Raw genomic sequence first — 22,670 nt, 5'->3', positions numbered from 1 at the left:
GATATATGTTTATCCCAGGCATGTTTAAATTCAGTTACTGTGGATTTATCTACCACGTTTGCTGGAAGTTTGTTCCAAGCATCTACTACTCTTTCAGTAAAATAATATTTTCTCATGTTGCTTTTGATCTTTCCTCCTCCATCTTTAATGTCAATAGCCATTTTCTTTTAACTGTTTTATACATTTTAGTTCATTGTTTTTCTGCTCTCTCTCGTTTTTCCTCATTTAAGCATCTATAGTTTATAGTTTATTAGATTTGTATGCCGCCCCTCTCTGAAGACTCAGGACGGCTCACAGCATAGCAATACAGTGTTCCCTCGATTTCCACGAGGGATGCGTTCCGAGACCGCCCGTGAAAGTCGAATTTCCGCGAAGTAGAGATGCGGAAGTAAACACACAATTTTTGGCTATGGACAGTATCACAAGCCTTCCCTTAACACTTTAAACCCCTAAATTACCATTTCCCATTCCCTTAACAGCCATTTACTCACCATTATTACTGGTACTCACCATTGAATAAGACACTTAGTGATCCTGATTATTTATAAACATAATTATTTATTAACAATAATTATTTTTTTTGTTATTTATTTGCAAAAATTATTTATATTTATTTATTTATTTATTAGATTTGTATGCCACCCCTCTGCGTAGACTCAGGGCGGCTCACAACAGCAATAAAACAATTCATGACAAATCTAATAATTTAAAAGCATTTATTAGTTTGGCGATGACGTATGACATCATAGAAAAAAACCTACAAAGTACTTTTTAATTAATATTTTTTGAAAAACCGTGGTATAGGCGATTCGCGAAGCTCGAACCCGCGAAAATCGAGGGAACACTGTAATACAATACATTACAAATCTAACAATAAAAAATTAGATCCATTTAAAAGACATTAAGAACATAATAAAAACCCCAGCTATGCAGTCACACACATTCAACCTAATCTATCATGCAGTAAGGCCAAAAATATAATAAAAAGGGGGAAAGATGGTAATTATCCCCACGCCTGGCGACAAAAGTGGGTCTTGAGCATTTTACGGTAGGCAAGGAGGGTGGGGGCTATTTGAATCTCTGGAGGGAGTTGATTCCAGAGGACCGGGGCCGCCACAGAGAAGGCTCTTCCCCTGACACTGTTTGGTCGACGGGACCCGGAGAAGGCCCACTCTTATAAGAACAAAGTATGTTGGGTGAGCCAAGCATGAAAGTCAGGAATTGAGACAGAGAAAGGAAGAGAATTTGATGGGAAGAAATATAAGCTGGCTGATTGGTTTAAGTGTTTCCCAATCTTGGCAACTTGAAGGTATCTGGACTTCAACTCCCAGAATTCCCCAGCCAGCATTCGCTGGCTGGGGAATTCTGGGAGTTGAAGTCCAAATATCTTCAAGTTGCCAAGGTTGGGAAACACGGATTTAAACAACCCATACAGCTTTTTTTAGGCTTTGTTTATCATGTGCTATGCAATGGATGATGAAATCAATTATTGACATTTATGTGTAACACTAAACCAAGTCTTCTTACCAAAGCTTGCTGAGCAAGGCTCAGTGGCTCGACTACATATAACACCAGGCCATCATGGATGAATTCACTTATGTTAAGCAGAGATATCCTAAGTGAATCACGTTATAACATTATCATTGAACTATGTCATTCATTATTACCGGCTCACTGGAAAATGCCAACCTATCTCTCCCCAACATTTCCTACTGGCTCTATGATCTTCCACCACTATTTGTGTTCGCTCTTCCTAAACAGACAAATTGCTTATGGTCTGAACTGGCAAAGCATTTGTATCGTTGGAAAACAACTGATCTGGCCTGAACCCCTTTGTAGCACCTGGTTTCGGGGACACTTGGGACATTTCTGTCTCAATTCATTGCTCCGGTCATAATGAATTCAAACAGGATTTGCTTTTTAGGCTGACAGCTTTCCTCTTCAAACGAAGGGCAGTGTTAAAGTGGGGTATATGCACTGAGCCTCAAATTGAAATTCATGAATGCCGCTTGGCGGGACCCAGGGGAAGAGCCTTCTCTGTGGCGGCCCCGGCCCTCTGGAACCAACTCCCCCCAGAGATTAGAATTGCCCCCACCCTCCTTGCCTTTCGTAAGCTACTTAAAACCCACCTCTGCCGCCAGGCATGGGGGAATTAAGATTCTTTCTCCCCCTAGGCCTTTACAATTGTATGCATGGTATGTTTGTATGTATGTTTGGTTTTTTATATTAAGGGGTTTTTAATTCGCTTTTAGTATTGGATTATTATTGTATACTGTTTATGATTGTTGTTAGCCGCCCCGAGTTTTCGGAGAGGGGCGGCATATAAATCCAATAAATAATAATAATAATAATAATAATAATGATGATGATGATGAATGGTATCTTAATGCAACGTGACACTGAAATGAAGTTGTAAAGGAAAAAAAATCAGTATACAACACACAAGCTTATTTTCAGATAAAAGATTCTGGTGGTGGTTAAAAAAAAAAGCACCACTACCCAATTAGAAGTAAACAGGAAGTTTAGAATCTAAAATCTGCTTTCACTGAGTAAAAAGAATGCAACTCTCTTTAGAGCTTGTGCGCCTTGGTAATTGAACAGAACCGGTATTCACAACCCACTGTCCCCTCTCTTTTGCTCTAGACCAGAAGTCTTCAAACTTGGCAACTTTAAGACTTATGGACTTATTTATTTATTTATTCAATTCGTATGCCGCCCAACTCCCTAGGGCAGTGATGGCAAACCTTTTTTCCCTCTGATATCGAAAGAGTGTCGCGCATGGGAATATGCACACCCCTAATTCAATGCCTGGGGAGGGCAAAAACAGCTTCCCCCACCCCCCGGAAGCTGGAAATGGCCTGTTTCCCCATTTCTGGTGGCCCCAATAGGCTCATATTTCGCCCTCCCCAGGCTCCAAAGACTTCCCTGGAGCGGGGAAAGGGTAAAAATGCCCTCCCGGAGCCTCTGTGCGAGCCAAAAATCAGCTGGCTGGTACACACATGCGCGTTGTAGCTGAGCTAGGGCAACGGCACGCATGCCAGCAGATACGGCTCTGCGTGCAACCAGTGGCACCCGTGCCATAGGTTCGCCATCACTGCCCTAGGGACTCTAGGTGGCTCACAACCAAAAATAAAACATACTTATTTATATATTTATTTACACACACACACATACATATATTTATATATTTATTTATTTATTTGATTTGTATGCCGCCCCTCTCCAGAGACTCGGGGTGGCTAACAGCAACAATAAGACAGTGTACAATAATAATCCAATACTAAAACGATTAAAACCCCATTAATATAAAAACCAAACATACATACATACCATGCATAGAGTTGTAAAGGCCTAGGGGGAAAGAGGATCTCAATTCCCCCATGCCTGACGGCAGAGGTGGGTTTTAAGTAGCTTACGAAAGGCAAGGAGGGTGGGGGCAATTCTAATCTCTGGGGGGAGTTGGTTCCAGAGGGCCGGGGCCGCCACAGAGAAGGCTCTTCCCCTGGGTCCCGCCAAGCGACATTGTTTAGTTGACGGGACCCGGAGAAGATCCACTCTGTGGGACCTAACTGGTCGCTGGGATTTGTGCAAATAATATTAAAAACTCTAAAAACAATTTAAAGCCAATTTAACTCCAACAGTTATAAACCAGGCATACCATTTATGTCTGGATCTCGATGGTACACCATCAGATCAACGGCCAGGTCTTTACAGCTTTCCAGAAGGCCAGTAGGGTGGGGGGCAGTCCGGATCTCAGGAGGCAGCTGGTTCCAGAGAGTTGAAGCAGCCACAGAGAAGGCCTCCCCCTGCGGACCCACCAGAATAGCTGGCTGGAGAATTCTGGGAGTTGAAGTCCACAAGTCTTAAAAGTTGCCAAGTTTGGGGACCTCTGCTCTAGGCTTTCTAGACAAAGTCACCAACAAGGTTTGTTAAAACGAGTCAGATTTATTACCTGATTTCCCCAACAAATTCAAGAGAAAGGAAACAGGTACAACTGCCAAAACAAACCGTACAAAAAACCATTCAATGGTTAAAGCTCAAAGAAATTGGGATACTAAGCAGTGAACTCTATTGACAAACCTCTTTTCTGAAAGGCCAGGTTTCTTTTTAAAATTGTCCTGTTCTATTCAAGACAAGTGATTTGCTGCTGAAGTTGCATTGCAAAACTGCTGAGCAATGCCAAGACCTGCAAAGCCCAGGTGCACAGGGAAACATGAATCCTTCTCCAACCATGCCTAATTATATCACATGGGCAGATCGCTTATACCTTTTTGCAACAAGCAATATATTAATCCCCAGAGAAGCAGTTCTTCCTGTTCCAGCCCTGTTGGTACGTTTTCCTCCCTCGGTGTGCCTCCCAAGGCAAGTTTGGGCACTATTACTTTAAACACAGAGTGCATAAAGGAAGAAAGGAGTGCTCCACAGAGGAGGAGGAATAACCTTGTAGTTAAGTATAAGGCGAGGAGGAACCAAAGACCGAGCTTCTGCCTCAGCAACTGCACTCCTTTTATCACACTGGAAAATTCAAGCGTCCAAATTTCTAGTTGTTGTTGTTGTTTTTAAGGGCAAAAAGGCCAAAATAACAATTTTATGTAGTTTGATACTTAAAGTTGTTGTTGTTATTATTATTATTATTATTATTATTATTATTATTATCATTATCATTATTAATTAGATTTGTATGCCGTCCCTCTCCGTTAACTCTACGTAGTGGTGAAAAGGCTGCACTGGTTTGAAATTTGCTTTGAAAAGAACATGTCTATGCGGGAAATGATGCATTTGAAGCTGGTGAAAGTTTTTACGATTCCATCTCCTATACAGCAGCAATTTAAATAATTAGAATTTAAAGCCATTAATCAGCTGCTTTACTGGTCTAAAGAAATCCCAGCGACCGGTTAGGTCCCACAGAGTGGGCCTCCTCCGGGTCCCGTCAACAAAACAATGTCGTTTGGCGGGCCCCAGGGGAAGAGCCTTCTCTATGGCGGCCCCGGCCCTCTGGAACCAACTCCCCCCGGAGATTAGAATTGCCCCCACCGTCTTTCGTAAGCTCCTCAAAACCCACCTCTGCCATCAGGCATGGGGGAACTGAGATATTCTTTCCCCCTAGGCCTTTACAATTTATGCATGGTATGGTTGTTTGTATGTATGTTTGGTTTCACAAAAAGGGGTTTTAATTGTTTTAGTATTAGTTTTAGTATTGGATTTACATGATGTTTTATATTATTGTTGTTAGCCGCCCCGAGTGTACGAAGAGGGGCGGCATACCAACCCAATAAATAAATAAATAAATAAAAATAAATAAATAAATAAAACGAGAAGCAAGATACAACTCCATCTCCATACATTCAAATAATTCAAGCCCAAAACAACAAACCTAGTCACCCTCGGTTGTTATTTATGATTATTGCCTCTTGTTCAGTAACACAGCTTGTACATTTTAATATTTTTAATTTATCAGAAGACTCATTAAACACAGGATTTGGATAATAAAGGTGGACCTGTAACAAATACTAAAGTACTCCTATATTTTAGTTTCTCTTAGCCTTGCTTTCCTCCAGAAATAGTTTATATCTTTAAAACTTTATTTTTATTTTGGGGGGGGGGTAGCTACCCAGCAACATGTGGCAACTGGACATGCTCACTGAACTTTCAGAGTTTTACGTAGCAGAGGGATTTATTTTCTCACTTCTGAAAACATTAAAGTTTCCCCAAACTTGTCATACTTCCTGTTGCATTTGGTGCACTTTAGCTGAGAAGACTCACTACTGAAGTTCAAAAATGTCACAATTGTAAATATGTATATTTACCAATAACAAGAGTTATTAAACTCCTTGCAGAATGCATTGTGCATGTCTTAATACCCAGTGTGCTGTGGCTTTTCTTTTAATAGCTACAGGTTTTCAGGACACAAGGAAATTAAAATTATTACATTCATCTTGTTCTGAATGGCACGACATTTCCTTTTAGCAGACTCATAGTTTAGACTGGGCATTTCGTTTCGTTGTTTTACACTGTACATCACTGGTGACACAAAACATATTTCCCCTTTTTGGTAGATCTACCGGTACCTATTTTCTTCTAAATAAAGAGTAGTAAACTACCATTACATGCAAACTAAATATAGTGATACCTTGTCTTACAAACTTAATTGGTTCGAGATTCTTAAGGTGAAATGTTTGTAAGACCAAACAATGTTTCCCATAGGAATCAATGGAAAAGTGATTAATGCGTGCAAGCCCAAAATTCACCCCTTTTGACAGCCGAAGCGCCCGTTTTTGCACTGCTGGGATTCTCCTGAGGCTCCCCTCCATGGGAAACCCCACCTCTGAACTTCTGTGTTTTTGTGATGCTGCAAGGGAAATCCCAGCATCGCAAATACGAGTGCTTCGCTGGCAACGGAAGTCCGGAGGTGGGGTTTCCCAGCGAGGGGAGCATCAGTGAAATTACAGCATCCCAAAAACACCAAAGTCCTCAAAACCCCACCTCCGGACCTCTGCGATTTCGCTGTGGTTCCCCTCGCTGGAAAACCCCACCTCCAGACTTCCGTACCAGCGAAGCACCCGTTTTTGCGCTGCTGGGATTCCCCTGCTGGGATTCCCCTGCAGCATCACAAAAACACAGAAGTCCAGAGGTGGGGTTTCCCATGGAGGGGAGCTTCAGGGGCATCCCAGCAGTGCAAAAACGGGCACTTCACTGGCAACGGAAGTCCAGAGGCAGACATCCCAGCGGCGACAATGGGTTTGTAAGGTGAAAATAGTTTGTAAGAAGAGGCAAAAAAATCTTAAGCCCCGGGTTTGTATCTCGAAAAGTTTGTATGACGAGGCGTTTGTAACATGAGGTATCACTGCACTGTATATTTTAGAGGAAGTTGGGTTCTTTGGAAAACTATCATTACATATTGGCTGTTACACTATATAAGCCAGTGTTACTCAACCTGGGTGACAGACTTCAACTCCCAACTTCAACAGGGCTGGTTGAGGAATTGTAGGAGATAAAGTCCACCCATCTTCAAGTCGCCAAGGTTGAGAAACACAGATTACGCTATTAATTAGAAGTAGCCTCATGGAGCAATCTAAAAAGTATAAACAAGCTATACAGAAGCTTCCAATGCATATTTAGGAACAATAGGGAACATGGGTCTTAACCAGAGCTAGAACGCTAAATTGCGCTTGCCGCCGCGGCTCCTAAGTTCTTGCGGGACCAGCTTGATTTTGCTGCTGCACCTGTGGAGGTAGCAAAATCGCGCACAGAGCTGCAGGTAAAAACAGGCGCAATTTTGCTACCTCCACAGGGGCAGCAGCAAAATCGCGCTGGTCCTGCAAGAACTTACGAGCCACGGCGGCGAGTACAATTTAGCGTTCCAGCTCCAAGCCCACCGCTGGTCTTAACTCTCATATGACCCAGATGTTAAAGAAAATCTATAAATCTACATCTTTGCTCATGTATTTAGCGCATCGTTGAAGGCCATTTTACAAGTGCCTACCTCTCGAGGAGAAAGAATTAGAAAGCAGCCTTCTGAATTATAATGTTAGCGAACCTACAGCACGCGTGGCAGAGGTGGCATGCAGAGCCATCTCTGGGGGCACGCGAGCCATTACACTAGGTCAGCTCCAGCGCACATGCTAGCCAGCTGATTTTCAGCTGGCTCCGCTCATGCTGCCCGCCATCTCCCAGAAGTCTCCACGGGGCCCGTTTTGGATACCGGGTAAATAGAGGGCTCATGCAGAGGCTCCGGGAGGGCGTAAAATGGACCGTTTCCAGCCTCCGGAGGTCATTTTCGCCCTCCCCAGGCTACAGGAAACCCTCCAGAGTTTTCCATAAGTCCAGAAACAGGCCGTTTCCAGCCTCCGGAGGCTTCAAGGAGGCCTGCTAGGCACAAAATGGGGTGCAAGAGGGGTGATATGCGGGGGATCATGCACACATGCGCAGAGGGCATTGCGTTATAGGTATGGGCATGTGCATAAACGCTTTTGGCACCCAAGGGAAAAAGGGTTTCCCATCACTGGTATAGTATCTGTCATCTGGCCCTGAAGGGGTCTAACTAACACTCATTTTAGTTAGGAAGTTATTTTGTCCATGTCAGTTGAATAGCTAGGACAATATGGCATTGCTGCTGCTTCTGAAGTTAACGTATTGTTGGTTCCTATTACTGCTTGCGGCTGCTTTTCTATTTTTAATTACAATTTTATGGGTTCTTATTTACATTACATTTTTTGAATTGCACTAGAAGACAGGAAACTTCTTTTAAGTGAAAACAATAGGTTTACATGTATCTGGGACCATTCTATTATATAAAAATAAACCTGAGTTTTTCCTCCCTTCCTCCACCTCAGTTTTAATAGCATGTGAAAAGCACAATTATCATTAATGAGTTTCACAGACAGATAAGAGTCGATGTGGAGCTCGACAATCACATTTTCTTGTCATTAATATAGAGAAGTGGAATAAGTGATTGGACAGTATCGGATCAGAAAGCAAAAATAGAAAGACAAAACCAATTTAAATACCTCCCAAAACATGTAACGTTAGTATTTAGCTCAAGATCATTTTTCATCAAAACTTAACAGGGTGTTTCGTGGAATATATTACATATACAGTATCTGCATATATAACTGCAAAAGGAATAGAATCTCATTCAAAATGATGGCTCTATAAAAGATTCTTAAATACAGATAATCCTCAACTTACAGCAGTTTATTTAGTGACCATTCAAAGCTACAAGGGCACTGAAAAGTCACTTATGACCATTTCTCACACTTATGACCATTGCACCACCATGACCACATGCTCAAAATTCTGACACTTGGCAACTGACTCATATTTATGATGGTTGCAGTGTCCAAAGGTGATCATGTGATCATCTTTTGTGATCTTCTGACCAGCAAAATCAGTGGGGCGAGATTCACCTAACAACCCTGTTATTAATTCAGTAAGTGTACTGACAACAGTGGCAAGAAAGGTCGTAAAATGAGGCAAAACTTACTCAGCAACTTTCTCACTTAGCAACAGAAATTTTGGGCTCAATTGTGACTGTAAGTGGAGGGCTATCTGTAACTGGACCTTTCAGAATTCAAATATGAAGATGGCGATGCAGATCAGATTAAACAATGTCGTTTGGCGGGACCCAGGGGAAGAGCCTTCTCTGTGGCGGCCCCGGCCCTTTGGAACCAACTCCCCCCAGAGATAAGAATTTTCCCCACCCTCCTCGCCGTTCGTAAACTTCTTAAAACCCACCTCTGCCGTCAGGCATGGGGGAACTGAGATATTCTTTCCCCCTAGGCCTTAACAATTTACGCATGGTATGTCTGTATGTATGTCTGGTTTTTATAATAAGGGTTTTTTTAGTTATTTTAGTATTGGATTGGATTGTTACATGCTGTTTTTATCATTGTTGTTAGCCACCCCGAGTCTACGGAGAGAGGCGGCATACAAATCCAATAAATAAATAAATAAATAAGACTAAATGTGGCAACAGTCTATTCTTGGGTTTGCTGTTATAATGAATTTTTTCCTTTTTTAAATTTAACATTTTAACTGATTTTTTAAAATATGAACACACACACAACATAAAACAGATGCTTTGTGAGTAGTGTCCACCATAGTTCCCTCTAAGCTGAGCAGTGAGCAATCGCTCACTTAAAAATCATCATCAACTCAGAGTTTTCCAAACCTGCCCAGAAGCCGAGAGGGAAAGAGTGAGAGGGAAGGAGAGAGAGAGGAAGAGAGAGAAACAGATAGAAAAAAGAGAGGAAGGAAAAGAGAAAGAAAAAGAATGGGAGTAAGGAAGAGAGAAAGAAAATCAAAATCTAGTTTGGAACTAGCTCAACTATTTAAGTGGCATTTTGATATTGATAGAGTTGCCCTATTATGAGCTCACTGTTATAGACACACAGTACAGTATTTTATTTTGAAATTCTCTCAGGCAAAACAGGGTGGGTTTTTTGTTTGTTTATTTATTTATTATTTCTGTGCCGCCCAGTCCCGAAGGGACTGCCACTCAGACACTATACTTTTCCGCCCACCCCCCCAAAAAAATTAGAGGGAACACTGGTGTCCACTGTTATAATGAATTTTAAAAAGTAAACCTTAGGAGAGTTCCTCATTTCATTCCCACAAATCAGAATGAACTTTAAAAGCGGTGCAATTTATTTGGTGGGGATACAGTCTAGAAGCATACTTGTTACCCTTTCCCAAAAAAAAAATCCCAAGGCTTTAAGTGACTTTAAAAAAATTATCTTCCAGTTGATAAAAAGCTCCCTTATTCATCTTGCAAATAGATGAGTGTGTTTTATAAAGTGGTTTCCTCCACGTGTCAGTATGCAGCAATCTTATCTTAAAGGTTTGATATGAATTTCTTGTTTTGAAAATAACTGAGACACTCTGTTTCCATTCCTATTCTAACACAAATCTTGAGCAAAGTATTAATCCAGCACACATTGTATTCGCTCCCATTTAATCCTAGATATACAGTGCTCCCTCGATTTTTGCGGGTTCAAACTTCGCGAATAGCCTATACCACAGTTTTTTTTTAAATATTAATTAAAAAATAATTCACTTTTTTTTTTCTATACCACTGTTTTTCCCGCCCGATGATGTCATACGTCATTGCCAAATTAATAATTTTTGCAGATAAATAACAAAAAAATAATTGTTAATAAATAATTATGTTTATAAATATCAGGATCACTGTCTTATTCAATGGTGAGTACCAGTAATCATGGTGAGTAAATGGTTGTTAAGGGAATGAGAAATGGTAATTTATGGGTTTAAAGTGTTAAGGGAAGGCTTGTGATACTGTCCATAGCCAAAAATGGTGTATTTACTTCCGCATCTCTACTTCGCGGAAATTCGACTATCGCGGGCGGTCTCGGAACACATCCCCCACGAAAATCGAAGGAACACTGTAGTTGAAAAGAAAGCCACAAACTTTCTTCCTGTTTTTAAGATTATTTTCCCTACACCAATGACAACAGATTCTGGCTTGGATCATGAATAAAGAGAAATTGTCATTAAATTTGATAGTATACAGTTTAGTTTTTATGGGATAACATATGCGCCATCAAATGACTGATAGAAGAAACAATGACTTGGTTCAAGGCATTTGTTGAGATCACAAATGTCAGGTACAGTGAACCCTCGAGTTTCGCGTCCTCAAGCATCGCGAAAGGGCTATTTCACGAGTTTTCAACCCGGAAGTAAACTCCACCATCTGCGCATGCGTGCCTTTTTTTCTATGGCCACGCATGCGTAGATGGTGGAGTTCCCCAGCTGGGCGGCTTCCCTGGGTCTTCCCCCTCTTGCCCCGGTAAGACCCCAGCGGCAGCGCGAGCAACGGCGTGGGCGGGCGGGCGGCACGCGCGGGGACACCCCAGCTCCGCTCCCCAGCTGGGAAGCGGCCCCAGCAACAGCGTGGGCGGGCGGGCGGTGCGCGCGCGCTTGGGGACACCCCAGCTCCGCTCCCCAGCTGGGAAGCGGCCCCAGCAACAGCGTGGGTGGGCGGGCGGTGCGCGCGCGCTTGGGGACACCCCAGCTCCGCTCCCCAGCTGGGAAGCGGCCCCAGCAACGCACGCGCGCTTGGGGAAACCCCAGCTCCGCTCCCCAGCTGGGAAGCGGCCCCAGCAACGCGCGCGCGCTTGGGGAAACCCCAGCTCCGCTCCCCAGCTGGGAAGCGGCCCCAGCAACAGCGTGGGCGGGCGGGCGGGGCGCGCGCTTGGGGACACCCCAGCTCCGCTCCCCAGCTGGGAAGCGGCCCCAGCAACCAGGCGCGAGCAACGGGGTAGGCGGGCGAAGGGCGGGCGGCGGTGGAAGTAAAAACACCATTTGCGCATGCGCAGATGGTGTTTTTACTTCCGCACCGCTACTTCGCGAAAAATCGATCATCGCTTGGGGTCCTGGAACGGAACCCTCGCGATGATCGAGGGACCACTGTAATACTAATCTGTAGGGGTAACTAAAATTAGTTTTCTGGACTCCTTAATTCTTTATGATTACAATTACTAAATTGTTTTACAAAATGCCTGGTTTCTGATGGACAGGCAACTGTGAAACATGACAACTGCAAGTCCTTACTGTGAAACATGACAACTGCAAGTCCTTAAGGTTGTTGTTCTGTAAAAAATAAAAGAAACTTCATGTTCTAATTTGAAGCCAAGTGGTTTGAAAATACAAAAAGGGGTTCCCCCCACCTTTCTCCAACAAATTTAAGAACTTCTGATGCCAGAGAGATTCCTCAGCGCTAGTCACAATTTGTGAATGAACTATTATAACCATTGACATTAAGGTGTTTTTTTTTTCAAAAAAGATAAAATGACAGTGGAGACTGATTAGCTTAGAAAATTGGCAGGAGAATCAGACCAGAAATGGTTCATAAAGCAACAGCCCCATTGGCTCCTCAGTACATAACTCAATCAAGAGCCTTATCATAATATTATGATAAGACTTACTATATAAATTAACACATGGAAGGGAACAGCCCACACTAAGGGAAAAAAAATCAGCATGCGCAAGATAATGCATTATAGACTTTGTTTTAATATATAGCATGTTATTTTAAGATTGAATTCCAGGACTGATGTATATATATATTGTCAACTTCTACATCTACAATCTTTCAATCAATTTAGAAGAAATGGTTTTAATTTTTTTCTAATGAACTCGGAATAATCATCGTGATGATCAGAAATCGTGCCAAACTGTATGCTTCTAACCACAGATAACAACTGTCTCCATGGCTTACGATTCCAGCCTACCATTCAAGTACATGGCTCCCTAAACCAGTGTTTCCCAACCTTGGCAACTTGAAGATATTTGGACTTCAACTCCCAGAATTCCCCAGCCAGCAAATGCTGGCTGGGGAATTCTGGGAGTTGAAGTCCAGATATCTTCAAGTTGCCAAGGTTGGGAAACACTGCCCTAAATGATGTTCCAACTGGTTCCAACTTCGTGGCACAGCAGTTTGAAGTGAAGCACAACAACTGAAACACTTATCTGAGAATTCGGATAGGCAATAACACAATTCATACAAATCACAATACCGCAATATCTCCTCTAATATAGGTGTATAAAATCGCATTCGTTCAAATCACGATTTCATTTGTAATCTACATGTCAACTTCCCTGTAAAATAACTTCAGTCACATTAAAAACTTTCTTTAAAAAAGTACACAGCAAACTATATAAAGACAACTGTCTTAAAAGGTATCTGTAGTAATGAAATGTTGCCTGGATCCATACATATCACTAAGCTAAAAGGGTTTAACTCAGGGGTAAAATGTCCCCAGTTCACTCGAGTCTGTGGGTCGGAGAGCCAGTTGAAAAGGCAGCGCAAGGCTCCGCCCCCCCCCCGCCCCGCGACTGCCATTTTGGTTCTTTTACCCTCCAAATGGCGGTGTCCAAGTCGGGTAGGTGGAGCCTCCTGCTGGCTTTGCGACCGGCTATCTGGCGAGAGAGACCCTATTGGCTTAGTGATACATACGGATCCAGGCAACATTTAATCCATGCTTTAACTGAACCATGTTCAACCATAGTGACCTATTTGACATAAAATGCTGAGCAGGTGGGCAAAACATCAATGAAAGAGGGTCAGGTCACATCTCTGATAACTGTTCTTTCCCTAGCTTTAGTTATGAGAAAATAGGCTACTCAAATAATAATTTTAGCTCTGGCTACAGAGCCATGGTTTCTTTCTGCCCCACCCACAATATGGCACTAGCAAATTATTCTGAAAATTTGTAGCTTTTGACTGAGAAATGAGTTACACATCGGTTTATAATTTAGAAATCACACTAGCTAATTTCTCATGTATTAGACTAAGATGAAATTAATCAAATGACGCCATGAATCTAGAACTGAGTTTAAGAATGTCAATGAAGATTACCGGTATATGGTTATATGTGAATGTATTCATTTCAATGCAACTTTCCAAATTTACAGTATTTTCACTTATAGAAACAGTTAGATTATCCTCTTGTGCACTGGTAATTTGTTCTTAGCGCTGTACAGAATCAAAGTCACCTTACCCATAGAAATTCTACAAGCATATTTTTTTCAACATCTTATTAGTAAAGATCTTCTCCTATAAAAAAAGGAATGGTCTATTGCAGCGGTTCTCAACCTTTCTAATGCCGCAACCCTTTAATATGTTCCTCATGTTGCGGTGACCCAACCATAAAATAATAAAATTATTAGGAAACTCAGGGGTGGGTTCTAACTTTCCTTGCTAAAAAAAGTGTCAAAAACAAGATGGCAGCGCATGCGCAGTGCTTGGAATTCAGCTTCTGCGCATGCTCAGAAGTCCCCATGGTACTTTTTTCTTTGCAGTAGTGTTCCCTCGATTTTCGCGGGTTCAAACTTCACGAAAAGTCTATACCACGGTTTTTCAAAAATATTAATTAAAAAAATACTTCGCGGTTTTCCCCCCTATACCACGGTTTTTCCCGCCCTATGACATCATATGTCACCGCCAAACTTTCGTCCGCCTTTAATAAATATTTTTTAATAAACTTTAATAAATAAACATGGTGAGTAATTATCTAAGTGGTTGCTAAGGGAAGGGGAAATTGTAATTTAGGGGTTTAAAGTGTTAACGGAAGGCTTGTGATACTGTTCATAGCCAAAAATAGTGTATTTACTTCCACATCTCTACTTCGCAGAAATTCGACTTTTGCGGGCAGTCTCGGGATGCATCCCCCGCGAAAATTGAAGGAACATTGGAGTCTATTTGCATGTGGGTGGACCTGCCTGGGGGATGGATAGAGGAGCGGTGTCTCGGTTCCTAAGAGCATTGGAAATATGTGTTTTCTGATGGTCTGATCATTCGACTCCCCCCCCCCCAAAGGGACCACAACCCACAGGTTGAGAACCACTGGTCTATGACACGAATATCCAATATTTTTCAGGCGTGTTTGGATGGGGACACGTTTAATAAAGTGGATGGAGTTAAGACAAAAAATAAAGTTATTTCATTTTCAAAATTAAGGGAGTTAAATATACATTATTACTCCTCGGTCACCTATTATGGCACATTAAAAACTAAATCAGGCTGCCAGTTTTTAAAGGTCACCGAATATTACATCCCAGACTTTTGGGGTCCCTATATAGCCCTGTGTTCAGTTTGTATATTTTAATCAACAAGATTTCAACGATAAGAGGTTTCTAAAAGCCTTATTCTAGCATTCAGAATCTCATATAATTTTCCTGACCCAGATATTTAGCAAATACACTAAGGTCTCTTGGCAATTTCCATTTAAAATCAAAATTAAAATCTAAGATATTAAAACAATTTAAAGCAATGCTTAAAAGAATATCAGTAATTACAAACTTGTTTAGATGATGTGTTTTCATGCTTTTTAAAAAAAAAAACCAACCAAGAGGTCAGCTCCTTTTAACTCAGCAAAGCTGGCGTTCCAAAGAACTGAGCTAGCAATAAAGAAGGCTTGTTTTCAAGTCACAGCAAACTTCCTCAAATGATCTCAATGAGTGGATATTGGCAGGTGTGCGTAGGGCACTGTGTTCATTCAGGAAGTCGAAATGCAAGCCATACACAGCTTTCAAGATAATCCCCAGCAATGTTTTTTTAGCACAGATAGAACTCTGGTCGGAGGTTTATCCAGCCCCCAACCTGAAGTTGGGAGTCATCAGTGCTTGTACCAGTTTACCCTCTTTCAGTCTTTTTGAAAATAGGCTAAAAACATGTAAAGTATTAAAATTATGGACATTTCGCAATGAAATACAGTAACATTTTGATTATAGAAACATAGAAACATAGAAGACTGACGGCAGAAAAAGACCTCCTGGTCCATCTAGTCTGCCCTTATACTATTTTCTGTATTTTATCTTAGGATGGATATATGTTTATCCCAGGCATGTTTAAATTCAGTTACTGTGGATTTATCTACCTTGTCTGCTGGAAGTTTGTTCCAAGGATCTACTACTCTTTCAGTAAAATAATATTTTCTCACGTTGCTTTTGATCTTTCCCCCAACTAACTTCAGATTGTGTCCCCTTGTTCTTCTGTTCACTTTCCTATTAAAAACAATTCCCTCCTGGACCTTATTTAACCCTTTAATATATTTAAATGTTTCGATCATGTCCCCCCTTTTCCTTCTGTCCTCCAGACTATACAGATTGATCATGTTGCCTTTAGAACCATAGGGCCTAATAGCATCCAAATAGGACTATGATCTATAATATGAGTGATGCAGGTCTTGGGTGCTTAGTTAACTGGCAGCCATTGGCTGTATGGAGTTTATTTTTCATTTACAGTGTTCCCTCGATTTCCGCGGGGATGCGTTCAGACACCGCCCGCGAAAATTGAACTTCCACGAAGTAGAGATGCGGAAGTAAATACACCATTTTTGGCTATGGACAGTATCACAAGCCATCCCGTAACACTTTAAACCCCTAAGTTACCATTTCCCATTCCCTTAACAACCATTTACTCATCATTATTAGTGGTACTCACCATTGAATAAGACACTTAGTGATCCTGATATTTATAAACATAATTATTTATTAACAATAATTATTATTATTTTTATTATTTATTTGCAAAAAATATTAATTTGGCAATGACGTGTGACATCATCGGGCGGGAAAAACCGTGGTATAGAAAAAAACCCGCGAAGTATTTTTTAATTAATATTTTTTGAAAAACCGTGGTATAGGCTATTCGCGAAGTTCGAATCCACGAAAATCGAGGGAACACTGTATTTTATTTTTTAAAATAATAATTATGTTTATTAGTCAAAAGTCAAGTACCTATCAACACAAACCAATTCTGAGAATCTTCTAACTTTAAATGCAAAAGTTACGCCAAAGTTATGCCCTGCTAGCAGCCTATGCAACCTAATAACAATGTAATGAAAATAAGAATTAAAAAATGAAATCCTATTATCATTTCAGACACAATTTCTAATTCTAAAAGATCGGGCACATTTAGTAACCAATTGCATTCGATTCACTTTTAAACATTTCCATGTTTCCCTTATTAAGTTTAGCCTCAACGCTAATAATAGAGAACATTGAGCCTAAAATGCATGTTTTATTAAAGCATCATTTTAAATGAATTCTAAGCTAATAGCAGCCAGTTTTGTACATTCTGTTTATGAAATGCTGTTTAAAAAGTTACCTATTACAGAACTATTTGTATTAGCTATTCATTCTGAAATTATTTTTTCTAGATGCCCTACCATTTCAGTGAAAACCATGCAAGAATTGATCAAGAATTCTAAATTTCTAGAGTTCTAAATTTGGCCCTGTACATCAAGAGTAAAAGTCTGCTATTGTTTCTCATGTTGATACTTCTAACCGAGAAATCCTATGGTATGTGATATCAATATTGTATGTAAGAGTAGGTAAGCATTCATAGACCACGTGGCGTGCCAAACTCAAGGCCCAGGAGCCAGATCCATCGGGGTGCTTAGGTCTGGCTCATGGGACTGCCCCAGAAACAGCAAAGGACAGGCCCACAGTGCCTCTGCCAGTGAAAAAGGAGCTTGCGAGGGCCACACATGGCCCTCCCAGGTTCCATTTTTGGCTGCAACAGCCTCACCCCACCCGAGCTCCATTTTCACTGGCAGAGGGTAACAGGACACCCTTGCTGCTGAAAATGGAGCTCAGGAGCCCATTTTTGCTGCCAGAGGCCCTCGGGCCATCACAAATGCCCCTGACACAAGTGAAGCTGGCCACGCCCGGCCGGAGGTCAAACACAACCCTAATGCGTCCCTCAATGAAATAGTTTGAACTAAAGCCTAAGCCATTCGCCAGGTTATAAACCATAACTTCTACTTTGACTAAGCCAAGAACCAAGCGCTTATCACAATTGTTAAATACACACACTTAACGCCTAAGCCAAAACCAGTCTACATTATTGTTTGTGAATTTTCTGTATTGTTTTTTGAGTTTTGTTAATAGAGTCCCTTAAGAGTTGGGCTGTATACAAATCAGAATAAACTAAAATAAAAATAAAATAAAATAATTACTTTTAAATCTATTCTAGCCTCCCTTGCCCAACACAACAGTCATTAAACTACGTAATACTGCACATTAAAGGTAGTGAACTTGGTTTCTTTAGCATGAGACCGATAAACTAATGAGTAACTGCAAATACTGCCAAGTTAATCAGACATTCTTCTAAGTCTCTAGATCAGGCCTATTAATGGGAACCAAACAAATTATGCAACGCAAAGCTATATGAAAACAGGAATTAATATATTTCATTTCTTCTTTTTTGTACTAGCATTCTTTTATAAACATCCCAGTCATTTATCACTAGATAAGATAATAATAAAGTTAAGCCTTACAAATAAATACAACTTTAAAAACGTTACTCTCATCTTTATTTTTCCAATCTTGACAGAATGGGGGAACATGTGGGCTAAATCTGAATCTAATGCAATCCCTTCTCCTACATTTCAATATACTGACATGTATATCAATTACCTGAATTCAAAAATAATTTTTATTTACATACCATCTTAAGTATGCCCCTCTTAGAAATGGCCAGTTATAGAAATGTTAAAAATAATGTATTTTATAGTGCTTCACTCCTAAAGGAGGTATTCACATATATGTTTGTATGTATGTACGTGTGTATTTTAATTTTAAAAATTCAGCAAAAACATGTGATACATATACAGTATATGTATATACATACACACATATATATATGTGCAAACACACACACACAGATATTTGCACACACACTATAATTTGCATATACTTGCTCCTAATAGTTGTTATGAACTTTTCAATAAGATATTTAGTCTCTGTTATTAATGAAATGCAAAAATGCTAAAGTGATTGTTTTTTACAGCAAAAACATATGTGAACTAATATGGAAAGCATTTTCAATTTTTAAGTTAACACCTGCTGTATGGTGAGCATCTTTACAAGTGTGAAGTGTAATGCAAACATACATTACCCAGGTATTTCAGGTTACCAAGACCAATTATAGCTCTCTAATGAGCATACCTTAGCAGCTCTAAGAAATCTGTGCAGTTTCACCTAAATATACAGAGTTGTTACAATCTGCTCCAAGTTGAATCAAATTTTTTTGGGGGGGAAATTAAGTTCTATTTCAGAAGAATTATTGGAACAGTCAGCTTATTTCTATTTGTCCTATTCTCTTGTCTGTCTACCATCTTCCTAGAATTGTAAACCCACTTAAACATTATTATATTATAGCAGCAGGTGTGCTGGCAATATTGCATAAAATGTATATTTAAGTAGAAAATGTTTATAATAATATACATGCATTTTTAAGAAATAAAGTTCAAGTAGTTAATCTCTTTTTGCTCCTAGTACAAAACTATCAAATTAAAGTGTTAACACACACTGATGAAAAGTATAAAGTAATAAGAACTCAGCAGATAAATGAAATACATTTACCTTTTAATAGACTAATGAACAGTCCAGCTTAATTCATAAGACTTTATTACCTGTATTTTTAAAATAAAACTATAAATTTGTTATAATTAAGATAAACTGAACTATCATTCCATCAATGTCTGTTGTTACACATAAAACGTTTTTATTAAATGTCCCTATACTAAAGCAGAGATTCAACTTTCTCTTCCAAGAATATAATTTTACTTGTCTTGCAGAATAAAATGTACTGTTTTAATTTTGAAAATAATGAATTGTAATTGTTGTATTTGTTTGTGCAGCCAGCGATTCAGGATGGAATAGGTCAGGTCCTGTTGGAAACAGGAGCTGTGTGTCAAACTTGAAAAAGAATCCCTTATTCTCCAGAAGTCACAGAGACGAAATAAACGAATTTGTCTGACAGAGGGGAAAATTACACGGGCGCACAGCATTGTGTCCCCAGAATCGACTTCAGGCTTAACCAGCAAAAATAAAAATTCGTGTTTGCACAAAATGCACCTCCTGCCGCTTTTGTTTCAAGAGGCACAATGCACCTAGGGCAGCCGGGTCTGTGAGATGATCTGCTCCCGCTTGAACCTTCCTTCAAGGTCACAGCCCATTTCAGCCGTGGGATCCGGATAAGAATAAAAAATAATGATAATAAAAATTAAAAATAAAATAAAAAGAGTCACAAAGTGGCAGGGATGCGCTGGTAGGAAAAGCAGAGTGTAAAAGTTTATGAGCTCATCAGGATTGTTGTACCATTACATCAGAGGCAATTATAAATGGCCAAGAGCAGGAGATGGGGAGCCAATCAGATCACAGATAGGATGTCAACCTAAGACCAACTGTCTCCTGGCTTTGACAGAAGGATTTTACCTCCATAATTCAAATCCCAAACCAAAGCAATCTGCACTTACTACTCCAATCACTGAACTGTTTACCAGCACTTGCCAGGCAAAAGCTGAAGGCACCTGGCGAGCTAAAAAGGTTGCCCAGAAAATGGCTCCGGCCAGCCTGGACAAGAGGAAGAGTCCCAAGGAGGCCCCCTGGCCAGCTTCCTCACCCCCCCGGGCACCTCACAGGAGGCTCAAGCCGACCCACCCCAAAGGGGCCAGGGAGGCAGAGGAGCCCCCCCGACTTTGCCGCCCCCCCACACACCCTCTTTCCCCCCCCTTCCCCAAGGCAGCTGGTTTTTTTTGCCACCCCACCCCTTTCACCCCCAGAGGTGGCGGCGGCGGCCAGTCTCGCATCCCCCCCTCACACACACACCCAGAAACCCCCCCACGACAGGCTGGCGGCCAGGAAGGGGAACAAGCGAAGGGAAAGGCCCCCCCTCAGAAAGACCTGCCACGAAAGGCTGAGGAAGGGAAGGCAGAGAGGCAGCCATTTTAGAGACAAGAGGAAAGAAGAGGCAGACAATGGCAGCTCGCTAGCGATGTGGGCCTGGGAAAGCCCGGGCGAGCCCGGCCCCACGGAAGAGGCCCCCCCCGGCCCCCCCAGAGCGGCAGGGTCCCCTCATGCTTTTGGTCTCGGCCCTCTCCAGCCGCCGCCCCCCCACACACAGGGCCGCCCCGGCACCCCCTCTTCCCCCCCCCGCCCCGCGCCCGAGTTTTACCTGCTGGCTCCTGGCGAGCGACTGTCCCCCGGCGGCGCTGCTGCTCCCGGGGCTCATGGGCGCGTGGTGGCTCCTTTGTTGGCTCGCCGGGCCGGCTGCCGCCCAGCCCTGACCGGTGGCCCCGCTGTACTGAGAAGCAATGTCCGGTGCGGCCGGGGCCTTGGCCGTCGCTCCGCCGTCCTGAGGCCCGCTCCCGTAATCGGCCCCCGGGTACCCTGGATAGCCCCTAGCCGAGCTCGGGGAAGTGAGCAGCTGGTTGAGGGTCGGGGTCGACGTGGGTTGCGGGGAAGGGCCCCCGACGACGCTGCCGCCGCCTCCAGCTCCTGCGCTGCCGGCCGAGGGCCCCATGGCCCCGAACCGCTGCTGCTGGAAAACCGAAGCCGGCGGTTTGGCCCCGGCTTGAGCGGGGCTTTGAGCGTTTCCCCGGGGGGAGCTCAGGGCGTAGGCCTGAGGGGGAGGCGGGTAGGCGCCGGCGCTGCGCCCGGCGGCGGGGTAGTAGTTGTTGTACTGGTGGTTGGGGAAGCCGTGCTCCGCGCCGCCGACGCCGTGCGAGTTCTGAGGAGGGGGCGGCCCCTGGGGGGCCCCAGCGGGCCCCGAGTACGGCTGCTCCAGGCCCCCGCTCTGCAGCGCTGCCATGCCAGGGCTTTGTTGTCCGCCATGTTGGTGGAAAGCAGCGGCCGCGACGACGGCCGCAGCCGCCTGGGCGCCTCGACCGTAGGGCTGCCCGAAGCCGTAGGCTGGCGGGGCTAAGGCGGCCGGGTGAGTCGGGGGCGGCGGTGGCTGCTGCTGCTGCTGCTGCTGTGGTGGCTGCGGCGTCCCCACCCCGTCGCTGCTGTTGCTACTGCTGCCGCCGCCGCTACCACTACCGGGCGGCTCCGGGAGGTTATTGTTCAGGGTGGCGACGGGCCTAGGGCCCGGGTTCCCGTTGGGGCTCTTCAGGTCGGGCTCGGCCCCAGCGCCCCCGCCATTGCTCTCGGCCCCGTCCTGCAGTTCCTTTCCCGGGGGACCTTCACTTTCCGACTGCTTCTCGCCGCCGCCGCGCTCCGCCGCCTCGCCCCCCGCCTCCTCCGACGAACAATCCCGCTGTTGCGCCTCCGCTTTCTTCAGCTCGGACGGAGCCGGGGCACCCAAGCTGCTGGCGGCGGCGGCGGCGGGGGCCACCTGAGCGGCCATGATCCCCCCTCCCCAGCCAGCCAGCCCACCCCCACCCCCCTCCGCCCGACCTACTCCCCGCCTGGCCGGCCGGCCGGCACAAGGCCTCACCGCTCTTCTCCTCCTCCTCCTCTCCTCGTCCTTCCCCGCTCAAGCGGCGGCGGGCTCGGCGGGACAACGGGGTCTCATTCCTCCGCCGGCGCGGCGGGCTGGACTCGGGTGCGAGGGGCCTGGCCCCGCGGTGCCTCCTCGCTCAGTTGCAGCCGGCGAAGAAAGGGGAGAGGAGGAGGAGGAGGAGGAGGAAAGGGGGAGGGGAGCAGGACGGGGCTCCCGGTGGGGGTAGAGGAGAGAGGGAAGGGGGGGCACAGCGGCCGAGGAGACGCCGGACGGAGCCCCTCTCGCGCGGGGCCGAGAGGCGACACCGAGGCGAGCCGAGTGGCGGCGGCTTCCGACTCTCGTCCGCCGAGTCCTGCTCACTCCGACACGAGGCTCAGCACTGCCATTTTACCCAGCGCCGCGGCGACTTGCCAAACCC

General features: G+C 43.7%; 1 protein-coding gene across 1 annotated transcript in view; it reads right to left on the bottom strand.

Annotated features, from left to right (window-relative positions):
- The window catches only part of ARID1A (AT-rich interaction domain 1A), a 154,506-nt gene extending 132,343 nt beyond the window's left edge, over positions 1-22,163 (bottom strand). The window contains exon 1 of the mRNA XM_070764264.1: positions 20,984-22,163. Coding sequence (XP_070620365.1) covers positions 20,984-22,156 — 1,173 coding nt within the window. The 5' untranslated portion in view covers positions 22,157-22,163. The remainder of the gene's footprint in view (positions 1-20,983) is intronic.
- Between the last annotated feature and the right edge of the window lie 507 nt (positions 22,164-22,670).

This window comes from Erythrolamprus reginae, chromosome 11 (assembly GCF_031021105.1).
Source record: "Erythrolamprus reginae isolate rEryReg1 chromosome 11, rEryReg1.hap1, whole genome shotgun sequence".
Lineage (NCBI taxonomy): Eukaryota > Metazoa > Chordata > Lepidosauria > Squamata > Dipsadidae > Erythrolamprus > Erythrolamprus reginae.
Note: the sequence above shows the minus strand (reverse complement) of the source record. Positions and strands in the feature narration are given on the sequence as shown.